Source organism: Clarias gariepinus, chromosome 4 (assembly GCF_024256425.1).
Source record: "Clarias gariepinus isolate MV-2021 ecotype Netherlands chromosome 4, CGAR_prim_01v2, whole genome shotgun sequence".
Classification (NCBI taxonomy): Eukaryota; Metazoa; Chordata; class Actinopteri; order Siluriformes; family Clariidae; genus Clarias; species Clarias gariepinus.
Window position 1 is genome coordinate 29,807,489 of NC_071103.1, and position 26,369 is coordinate 29,833,857.

A 26,369-nucleotide genomic window follows, 5' to 3' on the forward strand; every position below is an offset into this window, starting at 1 on the left:
AGCTGTCTAATTACCCCAGCTCAGTGATAAGTTTTATTTATTCTGTACGCTGCGTGGGTGTTTTAGTGAGGTTCACCTCTGTCAGAGGGACATGATGTGTTGTCCTGATGCCGTTCTCTGGAGCAGGCATGTCAGTGAAAATCACCAGCTTCTTCAGGTGGCCTCCCCTCATCAGCACTTGAGGCTCATGGTTGTACAGACCTGATCCATCCAGAGCAGCAAAAGTTACAGCATACGAGAGTTGACCTCCATAGGACAGCAGCTGCAGAGAAACACAAGACATTAACTCAACTATTACACACCGACATCAAATGTTTTTGTGTTATGTGTAATGCAAATGTGTTTGTATTGCCAGTGAAGAAAACAATAAAAGATTCACATTACTGCTGTCGAACTCTATCTTGCCGTATGTCTGTCACAATAAACTACACTGTTATATAAGAAGAGCATTCAAGTCAAACTTGTGCTGATAATTCCTGTGAATGAAGGCATAAAACTGACATTTACACAAGACTTCAAGCACAATATAGTGATGAGACTCTTGTCTCAACTGCAATAAAACATTTGAATGATGCAAACCGTATGTCTGTGAATGACGATCTCGAATGAGGAGCCCACTAATAGTCATTACTGTGAACATTCAGTGAGTGGAACACCTGATCCTTGAAAATTGACGCATAATTTGTCGCTAGTTTGCGTAAGAGTCGCATCTGTCTGTGGGATCTGTACACACAATCATTCACAAACACTACTTAAACATTACAGGAACCTAAGTGAGAGTTATTGCTACATCCCCTGTACAGTCCTGACCTTACTCCAAGCCATTCACACATGTCTAGGCCAGTAAAGGAGTTCCTGGGAGGCCAGCGTTTTAGAAGTGCTGGTATCCAAGCACTAATGAAACACTGGGATACGTGTAACAGAAGATTATATAGACAAATAAAGGTTGTATGTCCTGTCATAATTGTGTTCTGTTGTTTTACACAGTCCAGGCTAAAAGTCCAGGTTTGACTTAAACGCCCCATGGATACCTACAAATGCACATGTAAATGCCTCCAAAAAACATTGTAAACTTACTATATCTAATTAAATTTAATATCTAATTCTCCCCTTGTACTTGTACTTTGTACTTCAAAACTGAACTTGTATGCTTTTATTTTTAATATTTAATTATTTCTTTATCAACAGTGGTGCAAAACTATAAGCTAAACCATATTTCAATGCATTTTAAGGCAATCTGACAGTCCTGGTTTGTGGTACTGTACCTTACTGCCCTGAAACGATTGAGGCAGTCGCCAGTAATAAGGTCCAGCGAGAGTTGAACCGGTCTGCAGCTGAGCAACATCCAGCAGGATTTCTCCCTCTGTGTAAGAAACACCCTCTAGCGTCCCCTGTAGGTCATTCTGGCTTACTACATATAGCTTCTCAGTCATAGGACCCACAGTGATCTAAACAGTAACAGAAAGTGTTGTGTTCAGATATAACAGCATATAAAAATATAACAGTCAGAAACAGAAGGCACTGTGTTTAAATATAGCAATCAATTATTAATGATACCTAATAAGCTGTCGGACAAAGTGTCAAACTGTCCTGCTATTTTTTTGATTGCCTTGATACAGCAAACATGCCTTATTCTACAAATGTAATGTTCATGATGCACATGATTACACAGTTGGTTATGCTCACACTGCAGGTAATACTGGCCAAAATCTGCTTTACCTCTCAGTTGTGGCCGAGTCGTTTTTTTCTTTTAAACAACGAATTACAAATATAACATTTTCAAATCCAAACCCATCCTTTTTAGTGTACTAATAACATCATGTAATGCCATCCTATACATATTTGATATGCAAAATTTGCTCAACAATCATTATTGCATTAAATCATGAAGAAGCAAGAGCGGTTATTAATCACTACATATGAGACAATCAAGTCATTTCCTGGTACATATTCTATTTAAATCCATTTAGACAAACAACAAAAAGCTTTGACCCCATTCTCTAATACATGCTAGCCTGTGGTTACATCCCACTTTATTCTGAATTTCTCCACACTCTTAGGTCTTGCTAATTAGACGGTATTTGCTTCAAGCTTTTCTTTCTTTGTCTTGCTTGAGTATACTGTGAATTTTTTTTCAGCACTCCTATTCATCATCAGCTTCTCGGCTAATGCACACTGCTCCTGATTCCCACAGAGCAGCTGCTCCATTATGCAGTATGGCTTTCAAAAACATTCATGTTGAGAACATATCACTAAGGCATAAAAAATGTTAATAAGACTCTTTTCATATGGTGCATCTAAGGAATTGTAGAATCTGAGAAGGTCTGTGTACTCACTGGCACTCTGACCATTCCACTAAGCTCCTCACAGGTGGAGGAAACCCCAAAACAGAAGCAAGGGCTGCAGCCAGCTGGGTTCTGCCCCCAAAGACCAAATGTCCCGTTCTTACACTCGTCACAACCACCACCACCTACATTATCCTGAAAGAGCGAGAGAGAAAAGAATAAAAGGTCAGGTTAACCCTTGGATTGTGAGCATAATTTGTTCCAGAAATGTGCTTGTATATCAAAGCACTCATATATCAAAGTGAATTTCCCAATAAAAAATAATGAAACCCAGATTATTCGTTCCACAACCCAAAAAAATGAATAAATATATAAAAATAATTAATAAAAAATATGAAGTAAAAAAAAAAAAAAAAATTTTTTACTTTACCGAGAAAAATTCCCAACAGAACAGTGTTTTCGTGAGAGTGTGTGTGCATGTGTGTTTGTTTTCGCACAAAGCTGAAGTAAGACGAAAGAGGAGAGAAGGAGGAAGGGGGCTACTGTGTAGGATGACTTTCACACACACACACACACACACACAAACAAACAAACGTTAACACTGCTCTGTCGGAAATCTTCTTTAACAAGGAACCTCTCTACTCGTATGTCAAAGACCTCGCTCATTTATCAAGTTAAAATTTATAGAAAATTTTAGTCGTCTTGCAAAACGCTCGCAGACCAAGTTACTCGCAATCCAACGTTCTACTGTATAAAAAAGGAAATATGTACAGAATTTAAGTATCATAAAATGCCAATTAATGTTGTAATATTGACTTTCGCATTTCAGTTATTGTTCTACTTAACTTGAAGAAAAGATTTGTTTGTCAGTGCCTTATAATGAAATGAGAGATGGTCAATCCACTTGTCTTTTTTTTTTAAACTTCCCAGTTTAAGACACATTCCTTTAACACAACATAAAAGCAGCAGCGCCAAACACAAGAGGGTGCCGTAACACTACCTTGCACACACAACGTCCATCGTCCTTGCAGCCACATACTCCCAGTTCTACATCACAAAACTCCTCATGGGTGCCATCAGCATTGCAGTTGCACGCAGTGCATTCTGGGAAATTCCTAAAGCCCAGAGCACAACGGTCACATTTCTGAGAGCTAAACTGCGGCCTACACGTACACTGACCACTGAGCAGGTCGCACTGAGACGAGTTTGAGCCGGTTACGTTGCAGTCACAAGGCTGTGGAGACAGACAGGAACATGATTATTCAGTCACAAATGTGCAGATTAACACTGGAATTTACTATGTATGCATTTTGTACACTACCTTACATCCAGTCACTCCGTCATGACCCCAGTGATCATCTTCACACATTTCACATTTCTCCCCTATGGTGTTAGGTGGGCAGATACACTCTCCTGTCTCAGCATCGCAGTTGCCGTGCGTGTGAGTACAGTCACAAGCTGTTTGTAAGAGTAGAAAGTGCAAATTTCTTTCAAATCTCAAATGGAAACTTTGGAGCTCTCATCTTAAATGATTTTACACAATATCAGAGACAATCTTTTATTAAAGTCTCACGTGTGCAGCCGCTGTCTGTGAAATTGTAGTGGCCGTGCTGGCAGCGATCACATTTATCACCTGCTACACCAACAGTGCACTGGCACTGGCCATCTTCATCACATGCTTCTGATACGGATCCGGACTGATTGCATTTGCACTCCCTGCAACCGTCGCCACTGTTAATGCCAAAGAAACCGACCTGATGGCAAATAAGAGGTAAACGTTATGGGAAATCTTCAAAAAAACAAAAATATGAAGAGAGAGAGAGAGAGAGAGAGAGAGAGAGAAAGAGAGACACACATGTGCTTACAAACGCCCTGCAGAACAGCTTGCCATAACACACTGTGGACAATTATTATACAAATAATCAATCTGAGCTCTGTCATTCATCATGATTAGATCCGTTTGGCCAAATGTCAGGCATCACATCCAAGTGGAACCCACTTGAGCTCCAGACTGCCTGCGACTCAATTGTCAGCACTTACCCCAGCCCGAGCATCTGACACTGGGCTTGAGGAACAGCTGCGCTCCTTTTACACCTGATTGCATGCCAAAATTCATCAGCCCCCTTTCATCAGCATCTCCCTCCATCCATCCAAATAAGAGTGCAAGAACATGTGATCAATCCCATGGACACTTCATAGCCAATTCTTCCAGTGAGTGGTATTTACAGTAGCTATAATGAGTTATTATTCTTAAAATATTGAAATTAATGTGCATGAAAAAAAATTTTTAGTTATAGTTTATAAATAAACCTCATACTTAGTATTTAAAGAAGTATATAAAGAAAATAAATAAGGAAAGTAAGAAAGTTTTAGATTTAGTTTCAAAGGAGCTTAAACATACCTGACAGCTGTCACACTTCTCTCCCACCACGTTGTCTTTACACTCACACTGGCCAGTTATAATGTTACACACGGTGGAAACTGAGCTGTTCGCATGGCATCCACATGCTAAACACACAAAAAATAAAAAAACACAGACTAATGCAAATGCTGAATTATAAACGGTGCAAAAAAACTGCAGTACACTTATTGTCCTCTGGATGGCCCTAAATACTCATTTTCAAAAAAAAAAAAAAAAGATTTCCCACTAGTCATTTTTGTCATTTAGAAAGCTTACACACAAACAAAATTAGGACTATTAAATTCAGGCTCTGTTTAGAGAAATCATACTCTCATTACTGAAAAGTGATTTCACACATTTTTTAAAATTAACTTAAAAAATAACTTTTTTTTTCTCCCTTAGATGCACATACCCTGGCAGTTCTTGGCTATAATAGCATCACCGTAGTAACCATCCTGGCAGCGTTCACAGTGTCGGCCTGCTGTGTGTCTCACACACTTTAAACATTCGCCGGTGACAGAGTCGCAGTAGCCTGGCTCAGACGGCTCCACGTTGCCGTTACACTCACACGCTGAGCATTTCTGACCAGGGATGGTGGGGTCGCCATAATAACCGTTAGCACACCTGGAAATGGGAAGAGGCAGATATGAACAGAATGTCCAGCAAAAAAAAGGTTTGCTGAATTCAGATACCACCTAGAATAGATTTCCCAGTAAATTTCAGTAGTATTTCAGTAAACCATGTTCATAATAGGTCGGTTAGAGTGGCTATGGTCTTACACAGGGTTATCTCCATTCTTTAAAAATTTATTTTATGGATAATAGAATTGCTATACAACAATTAATATGTAGTATAAAGTCTATTAATCATTAAGAGTTAAAAAAACCTCTGAATTACTCTGGTGTCACTTGGTCAACCCATGCCTGCTTGATTGCTTTCTAAAGATCATGTACAAAAGACGGTTTCTTAACTGCTACTGTCTTCTTCACCATTGTCCAATATTTTTCTATTAGGTTTAGGTCTGGAGACCTCCAAAAGCCATGAAGAATACCATTCGCTCATAACCAGTTTTTAATAACCAGTTTTTCACTTGACGTTTTGCACAACTGTCAAACTTTGAGTTGCTATGGATCAGATCACTTTGTCCCTATAAAGTCTCCACTAAGCATCTATCAGTGGAGAAAATAAAGATTTCCATCCCACTCTTATAATAGATGTTTTCCCGAAAACAAATACGAACACATTGTGTGTAACGCAAACATCTGGATATACAACAATAAAACATATCAAAAGCCTGCATTCATTTATAACAATCCAATTTTATCGTACAGTTAATGTAGTTCAGAAGTTGGCCTTGGAAATAAACACCAATCACACAGTGCTCATGACCGATCATGTACATGTGGATCTATTCTCTTGGATAGACATAAATGTGCTAGGTTTACCTTTCACACTTGGCTCCTGTGTATCCTTGCTCACACTGGTCACATGTGACCTCTCCAGAACCTTGAAGAGTACAAGTAGGACTAAAGCTGTAAACAGAAAAAGAAACAGCTGACACTTTAAACAAGTTTTATTGTGTCCAGTCAAAGTTGAAAATTTTCGAAGTCAGTCTTTTCCAGTTATCTTAGCTCTCTCACAGACATTCCCTGACTCCAAGGGCTACAAAAGGCAGTTGAGGACTGAGTGCCACACTGGTACACACACACACACACACACACACACACAACTCACTTGTTGGACGCCAGTGTCAGCGGGCAGGCACATCGCTTACAGTCTTCCTCTGTGCCTTCGGTAGGGTCGCCATAGTAACCTGGCAGGCACTGGTCACAGTGTGGTCCTGTAGTGTTGTGAGAGCAGTCCTGAGAAACAATCAAGAGTGTTACACACACATGCATACGGCAACTATAAAAGTCAGAGCATATGATTATAAATATGTTTCAAATCATACCATAATAGTGGTGAATAAAACTTTTTTTTAACTTGACTTATACCCTTTTTTACTTTTACTCACCAGACACACTCCATTGATGTCACACTCAGTGGCGTGATCATTACATTCACACTGCAGACAGTTTCCTCCAAACAGGATGCCTCCAACTCGATAGAACGCAGATATACAGGTCTAGAAAGCACCGATAGCAGACGGAAAATGACTTTCATAACAAAAAAAAGGATAAAAAATCGAACCATTGTGTCAATTCATCAGAAAATTCTCATGCAGTTTGTGTTCGCACCTCGCAGGAAGTCCCGGAGTATCCCCAAGGGCACTCACACTGCTCTACATTTGGAGATATGTCAGAGCTTGTGGAGCTGGGATCAGCTACAGCCATGTGTACAGTACTCAACCTGTAAATACAAAATAAACCGAGCAGTTTTAGAGGACTATGTGCATTTGGGTGGTTTGAGAAATGGCAAAGTTATATCTATAAGGGTCGTCCACTAGAACGTGTGATGAAATTTTTTTGTCAATAAGGGTGTGAAACTAATTGATATTTAACCCTTTAATGATTGACCTACAGTATCTAACCCTAACCCTTGCAATCATTACCGTTTAGAATTTACATTTAGAAAGTGGAACACCTGCTCCGTAAAAATAACTTGTCGCCAAATTGCTAAAGGCATGCATCTGTCTGTGTAAAGTCTACACACAACCATTCACTAATGCAACTTGGTCATTACAAGGGTTAGGGTTAGAAACTCTTTATTGTCACATCCCCTGTACAGTCCTGACCTCACTCACAGCCATTTCCACATGTTTGGGCCATTAAAGGAGTTCCTGGGAGGCCAGTGTTTCAGACATGAAGCAGACAGTCTGATCATGAAAAATTTTCTACACTGACAGTATCCAAGTACTATTAAAACTTGGCTGTAATAATTAATAATAATTAGTGCAAAGGGGATTTTATATCTAAACAGAATCTGATGCACAGGGAAAAACTTCTATTAATCACTCACTTTTTTTTTAAATATAGCAATGCTCATTTATTTTAATGGTCAGCAAGCAATGCTGTGTGCCAAGACAGACAGACTAAATGTTGTCTCACCTAAGCACTCCATCCACACTGGTGTTGAGATGAGCTCTGATCCTGAGACTCGCCACATCAGCCAGTACACTCATCAGCTCATCTCTCTGCACCGGTCGCTCTGTGTGTACATCAATGAATACATGCGGCATTAGGTGCAGCGCCACCTGCTGCTCTCTGTGAGGATTCAGGAATACATGGCTGGGTAGAAACTGACGCACAGCCTTCCCATTTCCCTGGTGGTTTCAGACAGAAAAGGGTTATTAGTCATATGATTGCAAGTCACTGAATAATACACAAAGGGGATAATTCCATTATTTTCTCTCGAATTCAGTTATGGCAAATTATCATCTAGAGGGCAGCTCCTCCCCTGTGACATGACAGCTAACATCCAGGAAGGATAAAAGCTATCTGAGGCATGTGCAGCCAGCCGGCTGACCACATCTTTTCAACTGCTGCAACATCATATAGAAATTGCTATCCACCTACTTCTGCATGTATGACCTCACAGATGCTCATGATCGCATACTGTCTCTGTGACTGATAGTTATGAGTGTATGTCACCCCTCCCTACTTAAATATTCTCATGCTCATTCTCTCTTGGATTGGCTTTGGCATCTTTAGGATTAGAATTTTTGATTTCCCAAAAATATGCCCAACCTCATCTGTCCCAATGTAGGAAGCCCGACACTATTATCCAAATGAAACAACTCTGGCAATTAAGCTTTATCTTGACTATACCTAAAAGCAGCAATGAATTATTGAATTTATTGAACAGGAGTCATGGATGTAATGGTATTGAGTAAGGATTGCAGGAACTGTAGCTAAAAAAAACTATAAGCAGCACGTAGCTTACCTCAATGATGACATCAATATGCGATGAGAGAGTTTTGTCCACATTATTGTCGACTGATACGTCATAAGCCACGCTGAAGTTTAGAAAGTTTCCATAAGCAGTCAGCTACAGGGGGGAAAAAAGAAACATGCAAATATCAGCACCAGCTCCAGCCTTGTTCATCAAACACTTCATTAGGTAAAAAGATTATCAACGATAATAACAGCAAGATATTTGTTGGATTTCGCATATGTATTCTAACATGGGAGCAGGACCCCTAAATGAGAACTGTTTCTAATGCTAATGATCTTCCTCTTCACTAAAAGCTGGTGACGCTGTGAGGGATAATTACTTGTTTCAATTTAATTAATCACCCGAGGGATCACCCGGCTACAAATATTAAGTGTCACCCTGGTCATGTATAAGCTCATTATTTTCACATGTAGTAATGAGTCTGTCAGTGATTAGGTATAATTAGAGGACAGGGAAGATGGTAGAAGGAAGAGAAGGAGGTAGAGGGAGAAGAGAAAGAGTGACAGAGAGACAGACCTGGTTGCCGAGGAAGGGTTCTGGAGCACTCCACGTGGACACAGAGAGGTAGCTCCTAGCAGCGGTAACATTATTAGCAGTGATGAGGTTGTCCTCTATTACGGGAGCTGTGTAGACTGAGTGGGTGCTGTGCGTTGAGGGACGGAGCCAACCATCTCTGTGTATGATCTTACATAAAACATTTAAGGTGAATGAAGAACACGTCCAAAGGTGAATATGAATCGTCCAAAATAAACAGCTAGATTGTGTGTGTAAGTAAGTAATGAAGTAAGTAAGTATACCGAAGAGGTGGTCCAGGTGGAGCTTTCACACACGTCAGACACACCGAAACAGAAACATTCAGTGCAGCCCTCTGGGTTACTGGGCTGGAGGTTGTAGAAGCCCGGCTTACACAGATCACAGTTCGCCCCCATTACATTGGCCTGAAGAAAGCACAGATACAACACACTCAGTCAAAAGTAAGTTACCCGGGAGAACTATGATATGAAATAGCTTACTTGCAGAAGAGTTCTTTATCAATAAGTAAAGCTGAGAATCCAAGCGAGACTGTCGATTCAATTCGAATATATTTTTTGGGCTTTAGTTTTTAAATGATTAAAACCTACTAAAATATCTAATACACACTGAGATGCTTGTGTTGTTGATTGTTAAAATCCCATGTATAATACAAATGCTCTTTTTGTCTGGCCAGACCTCTGCTCCACAATCCAGAGCAGTAGGAGGTGCTATTGAGGCAAACGTCCATAAATTCAAAAAGAAGAAGCAATAATCTTGTAAAATGCGAGTATGTATCTGCGTATACTGAAAGCTGTTTGTACTTTCTGATAAAAATTTTTAATTTTGGCAAATTGTTATTTACTGACAAACAAACTAATACTAATTGTTAGTAAATAATAATTTGCCAAAATGTACAAAAGGCAATAACGTTTATAGCTTGTTCTGCTGTCATTACTGTGCGATTAAATTAGGTTCACAATTTAATCATTCTTAATTTCTAATTTTAAAATTATTTAGGTAAACTTGCAAATGTTAAATTAAAATTGACAATTTTTTTTTAAACAATATACCACATTTTAGGCGTCGACTTAGCCAAGACAAACCGACTTAGCCAAGACAAACCAATCGCATTGCTTCTTTCTGTCATATGATCAGTCAAGTGAAAATACTTCCTGTTCAACACAGCAGACTGGTGTGACTATATGCGTTCACATCTGGTTCTATCTGGTGCTATTGCTGTAATCCTTTAATCCTAGGGGCGACTGATAGATACAGTACGCGATCGGCGCATACCTGTTCTGTGATATGAAGCTGTCTTCAAGTACCCAAGGATGGGTAAGGATGCTTAGGAGGCTGTAATGTTTCATGATCTTTAACAATCATCTGAATAAAAAGGGTTTTGCTGGCAACAAAACTAAACACTTTTCACCTTGATCTAATTTGTTGCCACTATTTGCTGATTTACTACAAAATCACAGATAAAGTTTGTATTTTCTATTTATTTTTTACTAAAACTCAACCAATACATTATTTTGCGTGGTTAATCTCATATGTAAATCAAATTGCAATAAATGATTTAATCGCAAAAGCCTGAAATTTATGACAGGTAATAATAACTAAGCTGGAAATTTTGTGACAAATAAATATTGGTATCCTCTTAATAAGATACTTGGTGTTAGAATAGATCAATGCAAAATGAATACAAAATGGTATATATTTAACAGGTAAATATTGTAACTTAAATCACAATCGCAATATGTGTCAAACTATTTAAATGTACACATTTGAGAGAATAACATTCAAAATCAGAGAATCATTCCAATCTGTGACCCTGATCACCGGACCTGTGATTTGCTCTCACCTTGCAGATGCACTCTTTGCAGGGGTCGATGTTGTGGCTTCCTTCAAGGCTGCACTCACAGCGTGTACATGAAGGAAAGTCCCTGTAGCCAAACGCACAGCGATCACACTTTTCTCCAGTGAAGCCCTCTTTACACACACACTGACCTGGAAAAACACCTGTACAGCAACACAGGAAACACGAAGGTCAAGATGATTAATAATAAATAAAAAAAATGATTAATTCAGTCATTCATCTCCTCCATCCTCCTGGTTGTGGGGAGCCTATCCCAGGAGACTTTTGGGACGAGGCGGGGTACACCCTGGTCAGGTCACTAATTCTTTCAAAAGGCCTACTTAGTCACATGACTGAGAAAAAGAAGAGATGTACATGACACCCAACTATTTAAAATCAAAGATCACACAGGACTGCAGACTGAAAGCTGGTGATGATGTGAGTTTTACAAATTTTTTAAACAGAAATTGACATAAATTAATATTCTGCGAAACAACTGATTCCCTGCAGACCTGCAATAATTATGCACAATATATTTTTTAAATAGTTTAAATAGTTTATGTTCTGCACCCTTAAGCACTTTTTTTTATCTTAGTTTATATATACAGAAAATTCTTCACATTTGACAATCTGAGTACATGTTTAATATTAAAACAGAGCATAAACAATTTATGACTGAATTTCCTCAACACTGAAATCAGACGAGTTTATCATATCATAATTACTCAGTCGATTCATTATTCAAGAAGCTGACATTTCACATTGTTAAATCACCACAAAGCAGTATTTTCTTACACTTTCTACTACCACTAGTCTAGACATTTTTTTCTGCACAATAATTTTGAATCAAAATGAAAGCACCTATTAAACACATTTACTGGATCTTTCAAATGCTTCATATTAAACACAATTAACTGCAATGATAAAATATCTAAAACCAGATTCAATAAAAATTAAATCTATTATTAATCAATGAGCCAACCATGATCATGCTCACCAACAAAGACTGTGATTTCTAAAAAAAAATTAATAATTCAGAAAGGCAAAAAAAATGATCATCATTAAATTATCATTGTGTGTGCAACCCTAATTCATATACTATATTGCCAAAAGTATTTGCCCGCCTGCCTTCCTATGCATATAAACTTGAGTAACATCCAATTCTTGATCTATAGTGTTTGATAGGACGTTGGCCCCGCCCCTTTTGCAGCGATAACAACTTTAACTCTTCTGAGAAGGCATTCAACAATGTTTAGGAGTGTGTTTATGGGAATGTTTAACCATTCTTTCAAAAGCGCATTTGGGCTAGGGGTAGCTCAGTGGTTAAGGCATTGGACTACAATTTGGAAGATCCCAGGTTCAAACCCCACAACCACCAAGTTGCCACTGTTGGGCCCTTGAGCAAGGCCCTTAACCCTCAACTGCTCAGATGTATAATGAGTTAAAAAAAAAAAAAAAAGTAAGTCGCTCTGGATAAGAGCGTCTGCCAAATGCCTAAATGTAAATGGGAGGTCACAAACTGATATTGGACGAGAAGGCCTGGCTCACAGTCTCCGTTCTAATTCAACTCAAAGGTGTTCTATTGGGTTGAGTGCTTTGTGCACGGGTGCGCCGTCATGTTGAAACTGGTGGTGGGTGTGGGTTGTTTTTCAGGAGAGTTAGTTCCAGTGAAAGGAACACTTAAATCTTCAGCATACCGAGACATTTTGGACAATTTAATTCCCCCTAACCCTTCCTGTTCCAACCTGACTACGCACCAGTGCACAAATTAAGGTTTGGATGTTTCTTAAGTTGTAATGCTTGTAACAGCCACGCCCTGAAAGGTCCAGGGCTGTTGTGGTGGCACAAGGGAAACCCAGAACCTGATACAAAGCCTGTTTTAATGATAATGTTATTAACGTTATAGTTGATCAGTATATGAACACGTGTGTGGATGAGTGCATAACTTAGTTACCTTTCCCAGGATGTGCCTGGTTGTCATCTTTAACGCAGACATGGCTGACTGAGCCTCGCATATCACAGTTACACTCTACACAGGGCTCGTCAGCATATGGAGACATCTAAGAAGAATGGCATAAAGAAACAAATACAGCCCTTTTTTAGTTGTATAACTGAAAGAAAGATAAGATGCCTTATATTATTTCATATATAGTACAGCTATACAGCCGTCTTGTGTAAATATTTTCATCACATAAGCCTGGAAGCTGGGCCCAGCTTTAAGTGTCACAGTGATCCAGAGCCACTGACGTACAGAGAGATAAGGGCTTTAATCAAGGGCCCAATATTAGTGAAACTGTGACTTACACTCACACACTAGCCCAGATCCATACCTACTACGCTACCAAGAGGTAAAATAAGGCAGTGAGTTATGCAGTCACAACAACGTCTACGACAAAGCATCACATAAAGAACTATAGGAACGACCACTATAACTCTTAAGCTGATTTTAGGTTTGATTACTACACTCTTTCGTTTAAACATTAACTTGTCCTTGTTGTTGAAACGTGACCACACACAAACCACAACTGGTCAACACCGCACACAATGCAATTCAGATGCAATAAAACAGGCACTGAAAGAGTGACACGGGGGTGTGCTTGGCCACACACATATACAGATAAACAGGGGCTCTTTACCTTGTGTGGTCTGTAGTAACCATCAGCACAGGTTTCACAGTTCACTCCTGCAGTGTTTTGTGTGCAGTTGATACACACTCCACCTCCAACAAACTGGCCACGTGTGTTTATGCTCATCTTCAGATCGGCCACCGTCTGGTTGTAATAACAGTCCTCTGCTTTGCCGTGACAGTTGCATTCTGAAGTGATATTAAGGGAGAGGGGAAAAAACCCACAATTGTTTGTTTTTTTAGCAGTTATGGAACAAATATATACTTATTGTACTAAAATTATTCATCGTGCATGCACAGATTGTAACAGAAGTTATGATGTGATAGAAATTTAAACTATAATAGCAGAGCTATAATAAACTGACATAACAGCCAATGCAATGTTACAAAAATATTTTCGACTCCAATATACAGCAGTATGTGCACAGGCTGGGAAAAACTTTTTTATTATTATGACATTTTTTGCTATATACTAATATTCTTTTGATTCAAAAGACTTTTTTTCTGTACTGAGCAGAATGCATATCCATATATTCTCCCAGCACGCCAAACACGCCATATTTTTGTACTCGTTGTCCAAGTGGCACTAGAGTGTCCCGTGTGTGTCTCTTTCTTACTCTCGCATGTGTTGCCTTCAGAGATGGTCCCTGGTTGCCACAGTTCTTGGTGGTAGCCGGGACAACACTCATTACAGCTTTCCCCACAAGTGTTGTGCTCACACACACATTGCAGTTTCTGGGAGAGAGAGAGAGAGAGAGAAGAAGTTACACACAAACACACACACACAATCACAAGACTCTGTGTTCACAAAAGAGAGGGCAGGGGAAATGAGCACCAAAAGGAAATGCTCTTGACTGCCAATCAAATTCACACACACAAAACACATTCCTAGACTGAAACTCAACCAGCACCCACTTAACGCTATGTGTGTGTGTGTGTGTGTGTGTGTGTGTATGTTTCTTAAGAACCCCACTGATGAGACAAGGGATTACTGCTTGCTTTCTCAGCCTCTTGTTAACGTGATTTTCACTGTTAATGAGGCAACAAGATTCATTTAACACAGACTCGATCACATCATTCGCTCCTAACTGCAGGGGTGGAAAAGCTTTAGAGAAATCAAATTTTTTATTTTATTATACAGGTCCTCATTATCATAATTTTTGCATATTTTCGTACTAAATATACTACAACTTTCAAAAAAAAAAAGTGGAATTTCTGCTGTTTTCTCTATTATAATGTTATAATTCGATTTAAAGCTGAACGGAATTTCAGACAATAGAATAAAATGTTGTTAGAGACAGTAAATCTGCTGGTGGGGACAACATGCTTTGCAGTGAACATGCAGTTATTATATTTCCCTTGTAATTATATTTGATTGACAGATTACTGGCTGATAACTGAAGAATGTGTCCGGTTACCTTGGTATCAGGGTCCCAGGGACAGCTCTGGGCGTGACCATAGCAGATACACATCCCGCCTACTGAAATGTCCTTGATTGAATAGTAATACTAAAAACAGGAAAGAGGAAAAATTATATAACCAAACACAGAGTTTGCCACTGATTGGTTAACCAAAGAGAAAAATATTTCTTAATGCATGTCTTAGACTTAGCCCTGATATATATCAATATAAATATATATTATAGATAATCAGTTTTCCATGCAATAAGACTCACATATTGTCCACTAACAATGATGAAAAAATCCTATGTTCTAACACAAATTAATTCTGCATGAGTAAGCAATAAACATATACTCTTATATCACATTTTAAAGTAAATATTTTCTCTCTAAATTCAGCTTTTACATATGTCCAGCATTGCCACATTCCTTTCCCCCTCATTAAAAGAGAAAGCTGAGTCCTACCCGGCGGGTGACAATGGGGTCTACATCTTTGGGGTCACGATAACTCAGGGTCATGAGGTCGGCGTTGAGTGTGCGGATGCGTTGCAGACGCAGGCGAATAAAGCGAGCCGAGGTGAACTCCAGCAGCTCGGGAGACAGATCATCAGCACCCGGACGACCGTTTATCAGAGACGTGTGGATCTGGGGAGATGAAGAACAACAGTCATGTTAAACCAGTACACAAACATGATAATAAACAAACATGAAAGACAATTCACAGAAATAATCAAGAGGCAGTTCCACTGTATTTTAAAACTGAAGCAGTTTCTGTATGTACTGTATACCCATAGTATGTACAGTCTTATGCAAAAGTTTGGGCACTCCTTGATAAATAACAAATTTTGGTGATTTTTGTTCAATTTATGGCATGAGAAGTAACTATCAATGTTTGCATATTATTCTATTTCCAAGAGTGACTGTGTTAACATCTTTTCAATTAAAAAAATCACTGAATTCTGTTATTTATTAAGGGGTGCTCAAACTTTTGCATAAGACTGTATGCTTAACTTTGATAAAATTTTAGTATGTACGGTACATATTACATTCTCACAATATAATTTTTGCCCCCTATAAAATGACACAAATGAGCAAATGACAGTATTGGTTTTCACACTGCAGAATCCAGATGTTTCTGCAACACTAACTGGAATTATATAAGAGATCATTCCAGTTTTTACAGTGATGCTACTGATTCTGGTGTAAGTAACAAGTTTATAATTCTAGACTAAATAAAAGCATCAATATTTATCTAAGCAATGTAAGCAGATTTACATCCTATCACAGAAATATGCAGCGTATAAGCAGAATACAGGGCTAGCTATGGGACTGTTTATTGTTCCACAGCCCAGTTGGATCCTTTAGGTTGGACTATGGCCAGATTAGCTCTCACTGTGTGGACCTCCTGACCCCCTGAACCTCACTGGCATTCACAAAATTAGACAAATAATTAACCATGCTTATAAACCCTATTCAACTGAAATATGGTAAGATGGTATTTTTTTTGGTATATTAGAGTAAGCACCGTCTTGCATATAAATATATAAACATGAAGCAAAACTAGGTAAGCTGCTCACCTCTCCATGTTCCAGAGGCACCAGTCGGGAGTAGTAGGAGGTGCAGATGACCTCATCATCTCTCTTGTAGGTGGGAGGCCCAATACGGGGGGTGACATTGTAACGGGTCAGACACTCTGTATCACTCATGGCATAGTACTGCCAGGGTGTGTATGTGACGCCATCCAAAGACCTCTCCAGGATCCAGTTCCCAGGCCGAGGTGAGTTCGCTGCCTTGATGATGATATAAGCGACCCGGAAGACCTGGTAGGACAGCAAAAACCAGGTTCAGTCACTAGGATTTAGGAATAATGTTTATTTCTCAAATACACACACAAAAAAACAAAAAGTGAAATATGTGTGTATTGTGCTTTGTGCCTGAGTAAGCTGAGAATATTACACTTTCATGAGCTTTCTACGGTCTCTTCTTCCAAGGGAAATTTTCTTTCAGATTTGATTTATGGATACGCTCATCTGCCTGCCATTTCTATTCCTTTGGTAGACATACATTACCTCGGTTCTACAGCTCTCTCTCTTTCTGTATTCTGTCTTGCAGTGTCTCTTTTGTTAATTCTGCTAAACAGACAAAGGCATATCATTTCTGTCATTCTCTGTATTCTGTCCCCTGTCCTTCTTGTTCTCGTCCAGCATGTCTCTATAGGCTCCCATGCAGAGCAAGTTGAGACAGGCTCTTTGAAAAATAAAACTCTTTCATGAGAACCCCCTCCTCCTCCTGCTCCTCCTCAAAATCCAGACAGACCCCAAGTTTTCCCAAACCTTGCAGTTCTCATTTGTCTACACAGTCTTCCCACATTGGCCTGCTTGGAAAGCCACAACACACTAAAAAAAACCCTACAAACATATGACGGAGATTGCATGTGTGTTTTCACAACCCTGAGGTATGCAGAAATCCCAGCCCCTATAATGAGCCGAGGAACATCTAAAACAGCGCTCAAACTGTGCATGGATGACACAAGCTCGATAATTGATACAAAAACACAGGCTTCAAAGTTCTCGTCCTGACTGTTTCATCCTTTTCCCCATTTGGCTTTTGCTTTGATACCCCAGAGATCCTGAAGCCCCATGCTTGCTTGGAGCAAAGCAATGTCAAGGTGATAAGACAAACAAACATGTTAACAGCTTCAGCCAAGTCAATAGTGGTGTGACGGGAAAGAAATAGAGCAGGGATTTGTAATAACCGTGTGAAAAAGGGGGCATTTAAAATGCACATCTGAACCCACAGGGATTCCAAAGCTCTCTCGTGACAAGAGAGAAGCAGAAATTAAAGGAATGTGTTAAGTACTATTATAGGGAGGTGTTTTAATGATTTTCAAACCAACGACCTCGCAAGTCTTTGATAAGCATATGGTAATCACATGTTGCGTATGGATGGTTCCTGTGGAAAAATAACGTGTTGAGGATTGCAACGGGAAGTCAGATAGAGCCGTTGTGAGTCACAAAGTTTCAAAGCTTAAATCAGGCAGATTTAAAGTTAAAAGGAAAACACAATATGTAAGAATCATAACGTATATAACACTACAGCTGTACATCATCTGTGGGAGCACTTCCACTGATGCGATTAAAAATGCCACCTAGCCTTCAGCACTAAATCATTTTGACTAAAGCATTAGGACAGTTTCAAGGATACTCACTTCTCTTCCAAAATAAAAACCCTGAAAATGTAACGTACCAGATTAAAGAAGAACATTAAGCACTAGAAGCTTCACATTCGGACCATGTGTTTATCTTATCAAAGCTGCAGACACAGCATGCTGCACTCACAGACACTGAAAAACCACAAAGCAAACACTTTCCTATCAAAGAAAGATGCGATAAATGACTTCACTCATCTGCTCTTGCTTGCGGTAGAATTCCTCAGGCAGGGACACAAAAGTCTTGATCCAATTAACATCACCAAAGCAAACAAAACAGAAGACGAAGCCGTTTGGGGGGTCTCTCATCCTGTTTGGCCCCCCAGGCAGCTCACATGTGACACCGGTCACCTGCAAAGACATGCTCTCGGCTGTCCAAACATCTTTTGGAGACGCTGAGCCAGCTGTGTTGGTCCTCACACTAACTCTAACAGCTTGCTCCTTACATCCTCTGAAACAAGGCTGGTGCTTCTAAAGCTGTAAACATGTTACACGCCTCACAGAGGTGATAACAAGCACAGTGTCAGCTAGGGTTCTGGCGAGTTCCATCACATTACAAGCACATAAATATCTAGAAGAAGCAAGGAAGTGTATGTATGGTTGTGTAAATAGAGATAAAACTGTGAAAGGGCTCGGACAATGATTATACGATGACAATAATTATGATGATACTGCTTCCAGATGACTGTGGCAAACATATATATAGTATATCCCCTTATACTATAGCTCTTATATATTATATATATATACTACTAGCTCTAGATATGTCACATTACTTAGTGATCAATGCACATTACATTTATTATACCTTGCATAAATCTGAAAACCATTTAAATCAGGAGAAACAATGGCGAAAAAAATTATTATTTCAGCGTCTGGTTAGAATCTGTGTTATGCTCAAGCTGACTAATAAGAAATTCACACAGCCCAGGTGCTGGGAGCCTTTTGTTTCTCATGCAGGTACCATCAGCTAATCCTCCGTGAATGCCCCCCAGGCCCCTGGGGTCTCGGACTGGCCTCTGTGACGCTGGCCTGCTTTGTCCTGGCCTGTATTATGTCCACCCCTCTCACGCTCCCTTCCCCCTCTTTCCACAACTCTCTCAGACAAAAGCCTGACTCATCTTTAGTCCAGACTAGGGAAGTGCTTCTGGCTAAATGAGCCTCTCTTTATGTGGTAGGACAGAGACTTTAACACATTCTAGTCTGGAACTATGTAGCCAAAGCTAAATTTACACAGCTTTCTATTGTTTGCATATGTGTGTCTGTGAGTGCACATAAATAGATTGTCCAGATTTGCTTTATATGTAGGATGCACTTAGTGAATAACCCATACATACAGTATATCTGCATTAGTGACTAATGACATCACCAGTAGTCCCTATTATGCTAATCAAATACATTTTATCAATGTTATAACCCTACAATCACAGCTACAGAATCGGATTAAGCAGTGAATTTCACACGTGCCACTACGAATTATTCCATCTCATTGGATTGAGTAGCTCAGCATATTCAAAGAGGCATTTTCCATATTACGAACACCTACAAATTCTGATAACGATGTACAGTCATCTAATCAAATACTTGTTTCGTAACCAACTTAGCACAGTACTACCTCAAATACAAAACATCTAAATAAACTTATACAAGTCAAAAACATATAATGGTTACATGACACACAACTGCACAAGTGTAACTGCATATGTATGACATAAGTGTTACTGATGCTTATCCTGTCTGTGATAGTTTTCCATTACCTTTGTGCTATTGCTCATTTTCCAAGTACTCTACTACAATTTTACTTTGTGTAAAAATTGTGATAATGGTCTGATCAAATCTATACCTACTGAATGCTTATTCTTCCTTAGGAACCCTTCAAGACTGGTCAAGGTCACTTATAGGAGATACAGAGTCTATTCTAAATACACCATGAATACAGGGTGTCCATTGCCAGGGTACCATGCGGACACATTCACATCTAATGGCACAGCCAATTCATATACCAGAATGTTTTTGGAATGTGGGATTAAACAGGAGAACTTAAAGGACCAAACTACAGAGCAAGCTTTGTACCTGATCATTTGTGTCTCACACGTTATAAAAGAGTTAGTAATAAACTAATAAGGACTAATCTTTGCCTTACTGTTTCATGCATTAGTTTCTCTTTACCTGCTCTATTTATGCCAATAATGCATTTAAGAAACCTGCCATATACACAAACATCTGTATTCTTGCCATGTGCTGAGAGCAAGATACATTAGAGATGGGAGAAAAAATTTTTTGTGATGATTTAGTGATGTGTCAGGATTCTTTTGTGTGGTAATTCGTGTATCATGATACTGAATCTTTTTAACTTTATATTTGTTTGCTTTTGACGTTGTAAAATGTTGCAATTCAATTAAAATCCTATAGGTGTCACATTTAAAACTGTTCACGCAATGTCAGGCAGTGTGGTACCAGTGTGGAAAGGTATTTTTCAAGTTTGTTTAGAATTTTGATTAAATTATATTATAATAAAATTATAATACTACCACTAATAATAATAATAATGATAATAATAATGTTAAATTGAAATATTTATAAAATCGTGATCAACTGAAATTTATACATTTAATCCAGTTGACATCATTCATAGGAGCACTGGGTGATATTAATCCCAGACTGAGATTCATTCTCTGTATAAGGTGCTATGACTTGAAGAAGAATGTTTTAAACATTAATCAAACTAAGGACATTAATCACTGTATACGTGCTAAAGCACAGGTGAAATCTTGGTTTGTGAGTAACAAGTTTGCGAGGGTTCCGCAAGACGAGCAAAGATTTTAAAGAAATTTTGATGTGAAAAACGAACTTAAGTTCTTAAGTCTTGGTTTACGAGTACAAAGTTTCATGTATCACACGCATGCGCTTCTTGTTTTGACGCAGAACATCACGTGATCACAATTAAGCCAATGGTTTTTCTCTCTTGCGCTGCAGAATTGTGGGTAATAGTCTCCCCTGCTGGGTATAATCATTATCCGTGAACATGTGTACAGTTCACTATAACACTGTGACCACGTGTGTGTGTGTGCGTAAAGCATATTTTATTTTGTGTCTGTATGCGTGTGTGTACAGCGCGCGTGTAAAGCAAAAGCAAGTCTCATAAGAGAGGTTAAAGATCCATTTTCTCTCTCTGTATCAGCCTGCTCTTCGTGTCTTACACACACACACACACAGACTCCTACTTTTGTTTCACAGACACACACACATCTTTTTTAAAGGTAAAGTGCAGGTTAATTTGTTTTATTTTTCCTTTATATTTTGTGTTAATTATTTTTATGTGTTTATTTTTTGAGGCTGTGGAACGAATAATTTAAATTTTAGGAAAATTCTTGTGTTTTGAAATACGAGCCCGCTTCCGGAATGAATTGTGCTCGTAATCCAAGGTTCCACTGTACATGGATGACGCAGTGTCATCACTATACAGTTAAACATAAATAGTTTCTGAGAAATTTCTTGCAACAATGATGTGACTGCATCAGCACAATATTAATCTTGAACTGGACGCTAGAAGCAAAGTACAGTACAGGAAAGAGAAATTGAACAAACCCTAACAGCTCCTTAGGACATAGTTATATTGTTTTTGGCAAACCTTCACCTGGCCTTGAACCAAACAAAGGTTTTGAATCCTGTAACAGATCAAATGTTTAATTACATAAAGATGTGTTACAGCTTTAAGTGTCAAGCACACTCAATCTAACTGACTGTGGGAGATTTAAGGTGATTTCTCTGTGTGGGCTGAGGAACTAGATCCAGGACATGCCTGTAAATCTGCAGGGCTTCAGTAGCAGGTGTACTAATGACTGTAAAGTAAGCTAGGAGACCTGGCACAGCTGATGAAAGTCTGGTCGTTTAACTGAGGAGGAGACAGAGGAGGAGGAGGAGGAGGAGGTACAGGGCATTTCCTGTTCTGGGGTTTGATTTCAACAAAAGCCCTCTGGGCTCCCACTGCTGCTGACAGATTGGTGGAGCAGGGGAGGACATGCCCACAGAGGATGATACAACACTCATGGTAAAAGGTTACAGCACCTGCAGAGCAAAAAGGTTTCTACAAAGAAAGACCTGGATGATTTATACTTAAGATCCTGAATGAAATATTAATAACAACACTTTTTTTTTTATGTCTTCAAACAAACTTTGCCATGTTGTGATCATTGCCCTACCTGTCGTAGATCCAGCGTGATGGTGACCCAGTGAAACTGTCTGCCGTTCTTGATGCTGGGACTCTGCCACCATTGATTGGTGCCATCGATAGCGTAGGTGATAGGGTGTTGTTCTGTTAGGATGTGAGGATTGATCAAAGAATTGTTATTTCTCATGATTTTAGGCTTATTACACAACTGAACACTTGGGAATATAGAATATTCTTAAATAAATAAGGTATAATAAAATAATACATTCGTCTGTGACTCTGACAATAAAGCATTATGACAGTAAAGTTTACACCATATTGGCTAACCTTTGGAGTTTGTGCTGTTAGCATCACAAACCCTGCACTGTGGGTTTCGAATGCGTCTGCCCGGGACATGCTCCACTAGCTTACAGTACATCTCAGGGACAGGGTCCCCACATGTGGCGTTGGCGGTGATTTCTGCATTGCTGGCCAAGTTTAGAATAGCAGGAAAGAGACCTAAGGGGAAAAAAAAGAAAAATTTACTAAGAGCCTACAAGCAGACTTGTCATACGATACAGCCATGCTATACAATAAAACATTATTACTAGCAAATCAATGTGACAGTTCCTAAGTGGAAACAGTCTTCTCCAAACTTCAGGCTGCACTCTTCTTAAAATGGCCAATTTTATCCTCTCCCCCTCCTCCCCCTCTTTGCAAGCTCTGTCTTTGAAGCGTGACCCCCCTCTGTATCAACCCACGCATTTGCACATAGCCACTGATGGCCCAAATTACTATGTCTTGGACAATTAACAATAGCGGCCATCTATTCATGTGAGCTCAGCCTTTTTAATGTCTGGAGATAACCCCCATCCCCTTTTCAGCCCTGACCCCTTATTACTCTGAGTACAGACAACAGCCTTAAGTATGAGGGAACCTACATGCACAGAAAGTCACGCATGTTTAAGTTTTTACAGTGTTCAGAGCAATATAAAAAAGCAAATACCATACAGCTTAACAGATTACTCAAGAATGTTGCAATGTGTCATTTTAAAATGCTGTCAAGCGGAAAAATATTTTAACAATATTTAAATATAAAACATAAAATGCAACAATGTTTGGTTGAAATGATGTATATACTCCTAAGGTCAATACAGTGCAGTAAATATGACATTTTCCATTATGCAATAAGATCTGAATATTTTCAGTAACAAAAAATCTTCCAAAAATTTCTCCCCTATTTTCCCCTCACACAGATTGCTTCATGATAAAGTCAACCTTTATGTAGCAAGTCGGACTTTTTCCTTCCGTTCTTTAAAAACAGGACCATGGCTTGCGCTTGACCTTTGGTTAGCAATCTATAGAAATCTACCTGCTGCTTACTAAGCAACAAGACTGGACTCTTTATGCAGGAGTACTTTCGGCTTCCCTAATTTGCATGCCATGGCTAGATAACTGAGAAACTGAACTAGTTTATTTTTCAAACCTAATTTGCAGCAATGCCAGTTTAGATCAAGTTATCTGTTCATCTTTTTTAGAGTATAAGTATTTTACAGATCCTGGAGTGAACATGCTGGAGTTAAGTGTTTTCATTGTTATGCCTTATGTAATAGTCTGTATTAATATTAAAATCTTATACTTATCACTGAAAAATCAAAGTGGACCATAATACTGTTAAATTACAGACCCTTCCCTATCTTTGCAGCTCTATATTGTATACTTGGGACTGTATGCGTTTTCTATTAGTTTAACTATAGTTACTGAGTAATTCACAGTAGTTACTGAATAATATGCGTTAAGATATATAACTAAATGATGAGTAGGAGCCTTAAGGGGTTATGTCCAAAGAAAAGGGGACAAAAAAGAAAAAAAGTTAAAGACCTTCCCCAAATTGCATGCAATCTAGTATAATTAAGTGAGGCCAAGGTTCGTACTAAAATGTTTTGAGAACCCCATCACATTTTAGTTTAGTACTAATCAAGTGACCATAACTCTCTTTTCCACAGGTGCATTTGAGCCATTTGTTCAACCTCGAATTCTAACACATTATAGCTGAGCAGCAATTTACAGTTTATTTAACACCTGGTCCAGCAGGATCCTCTACCCACACATTATCACCATTAACCCTAACCCCGTGTTAAATTGAGAGAGCGGGACAAGTGAGGCTGTGTTTGCTTTTTTTATGACATGCGCAAGGAGAGGACACCATCATTGCTCTTTTATAAGAACTGCAAGCTATCGATCAGCCTGACTGACAAAAAGCTCTGTAATCTGTACAAGCAAGCGCTCTTCTGTGAGAAAATGAGGGTCAGGCGTCAGTGTTCTGCCGTGTTTGGACAACAGCATCTGTCTGATTGACTGCACCAGACCAAAGCGTCTCCTAAAGGTTAACTCACCCCAGTGGCCCGGATTAAAGCTGCCTAATTCTATTGAGTTTTCACTCATCTTTGGAATGTTCATTGTCTGCAAAAATGAAGGTTCTTTTAACAGCGCAATACTTGATAAGATCTGGGATCTTTAGATAAAGATGCAAGATAGTCAAAAGACAGAGATAAAGCAGCACACCTAATCAGCGCATCTTGAGCTAAATTAAACTAGTAAGTAACAAGGACAGAACTTATAAGTGTGATATCATCCCTAATAATCTGGTCATCTGGAAACTGTAAAAGAAAAGTTAAAACCCAGCACAAAACTGAAATCCAACATCCAAAATGCTAGATAGAAATCATTCTTACATAACCTACTGCCTAAAAATATTCTTTAAAATCTTTTAGGATTTACCTTTATTAAGCATTTTCACAGAGTTCCACTGTTTTCAATAGATTTGAAATATTTTGAATATACGCACTTGGGAAAACAAGGGGTTTAAAAGCTCTAGATGAAAGTGCTGTCTATCATACCAAGAACCCCTTCAAAGAACTGAGCATTTACCAGACACACTCACTGATTACTGGTATTTGTCTGGAATGGACGGTATCCCTCAGTCCTTCTCTTTACCAAAAAAAAAACTATTTCGTTAAAGTGCTGCTGATAAATCCAATACAATGATAACTTCGTTAACCAATAAGAAATCACATCAACGAGTCAAAAATGATTGATACAGCTTATTGTTGGAGCTCTAATTACAGTGCTGAGTTTTAAGAATCTTTGTTAAAAATATACAATTCATCTTTACAACATAGATACAATTCACTCTGAAATCACTGGAATGCATATCACAGTGCATTGCATAAGCAAATAAATCAATAAATATGTAAAAAGCACTTTATTTTTGTAGGGTCTAAACCCATAAACAAAGCGTGTAACTGTTTTTCACTTACAAAGACTAGACTGTATGGAATTAGAATAACAAATGCTTTAGTGATCCCATGGTAATATGGGCTTCTGTCTTGGAAATTTGACCTCTGCATGTTGAGTTTAACTGTTTTGTGTCTGACCATAAAGAGATCCACTAAAAAAAGCATGTTATTAGAGTTTTTCCATCAAAATATTGATGCAAAAAAATTTAAGATTATATTACAGGGATATTGGATTATTGTGAGTATACCTATATGATATAAATACATATAGTAATTATATAATTTTATGAAAAATGATTCACTATTATCTCATGGCATACAGGGGATGTTTATGTATTTACACTATTATACACAGAAAGAGAAAATTGCACAGCCCCAAAGTGGAGGATTAGTTCCAGCTCACCTCTTTCCTGGCAGTTCACTGAGGATGCACACAGGAGCACGAGCGCCAGGACGAGCCTCATCTTTCCGCGCGCACACACACACACACACACACACACGGGCGCGCGACTGGATTACTGATTATTCCCCTGTTTCTCTCCACTGTAAACGACCAAACTTTTCACATCCAGCCTGTCTGTAGTATCTACTTGCTACTCTTTCTCTCTCTCTCTCTCATTCAACTTTCGTCTCAACTCTTCATTCTGTCCCGCTACGAAATACCCCGGGTGGAACGTACCAATCGGTAGGAAGCCCCCCCCCCCTTTTACCCCTCCCCCCGCCCCCTGAGAAAATGGA

The 26,369-nt window shown here is 38.9% G+C and overlaps 1 protein-coding gene across 1 annotated transcript in view; it reads right to left on the reverse strand.

Annotated features, from left to right (window-relative positions):
• lama1 (laminin, alpha 1) overlaps nucleotides 1-26,154 on the reverse strand; it is a 43,573-nt gene extending 17,419 nt beyond the window's left edge. Inside the window, exons 1-26 of the mRNA XM_053495435.1 lie at nucleotides 26,035-26,154; nucleotides 22,681-22,851; nucleotides 22,385-22,497; nucleotides 16,552-16,794; nucleotides 15,440-15,619; nucleotides 14,993-15,082; nucleotides 14,192-14,309; nucleotides 13,585-13,763; nucleotides 12,903-13,008; nucleotides 10,955-11,112; nucleotides 9,378-9,518; nucleotides 9,097-9,264; nucleotides 8,569-8,673; nucleotides 7,734-7,948; nucleotides 6,924-7,035; nucleotides 6,701-6,811; nucleotides 6,421-6,548; nucleotides 6,132-6,218; nucleotides 5,099-5,310; nucleotides 4,687-4,793; nucleotides 3,859-4,039; nucleotides 3,607-3,743; nucleotides 3,286-3,519; nucleotides 2,337-2,480; nucleotides 1,266-1,448; nucleotides 77-262 (exon numbers count right to left, since the gene is read on the reverse strand). Coding sequence (XP_053351410.1) covers nucleotides 77-262; nucleotides 1,266-1,448; nucleotides 2,337-2,480; nucleotides 3,286-3,519; nucleotides 3,607-3,743; nucleotides 3,859-4,039; nucleotides 4,687-4,793; nucleotides 5,099-5,310; nucleotides 6,132-6,218; nucleotides 6,421-6,548; nucleotides 6,701-6,811; nucleotides 6,924-7,035; nucleotides 7,734-7,948; nucleotides 8,569-8,673; nucleotides 9,097-9,264; nucleotides 9,378-9,518; nucleotides 10,955-11,112; nucleotides 12,903-13,008; nucleotides 13,585-13,763; nucleotides 14,192-14,309; nucleotides 14,993-15,082; nucleotides 15,440-15,619; nucleotides 16,552-16,794; nucleotides 22,385-22,497; nucleotides 22,681-22,851; nucleotides 26,035-26,095 — 3,870 coding nt within the window. The 5' untranslated portion in view covers nucleotides 26,096-26,154. The remainder of the gene's footprint in view (nucleotides 1-76; nucleotides 263-1,265; nucleotides 1,449-2,336; nucleotides 2,481-3,285; nucleotides 3,520-3,606; nucleotides 3,744-3,858; nucleotides 4,040-4,686; nucleotides 4,794-5,098; nucleotides 5,311-6,131; nucleotides 6,219-6,420; nucleotides 6,549-6,700; nucleotides 6,812-6,923; nucleotides 7,036-7,733; nucleotides 7,949-8,568; nucleotides 8,674-9,096; nucleotides 9,265-9,377; nucleotides 9,519-10,954; nucleotides 11,113-12,902; nucleotides 13,009-13,584; nucleotides 13,764-14,191; nucleotides 14,310-14,992; nucleotides 15,083-15,439; nucleotides 15,620-16,551; nucleotides 16,795-22,384; nucleotides 22,498-22,680; nucleotides 22,852-26,034) is intronic.
• Nucleotides 26,155-26,369: the final 215 nt, after the last annotated feature.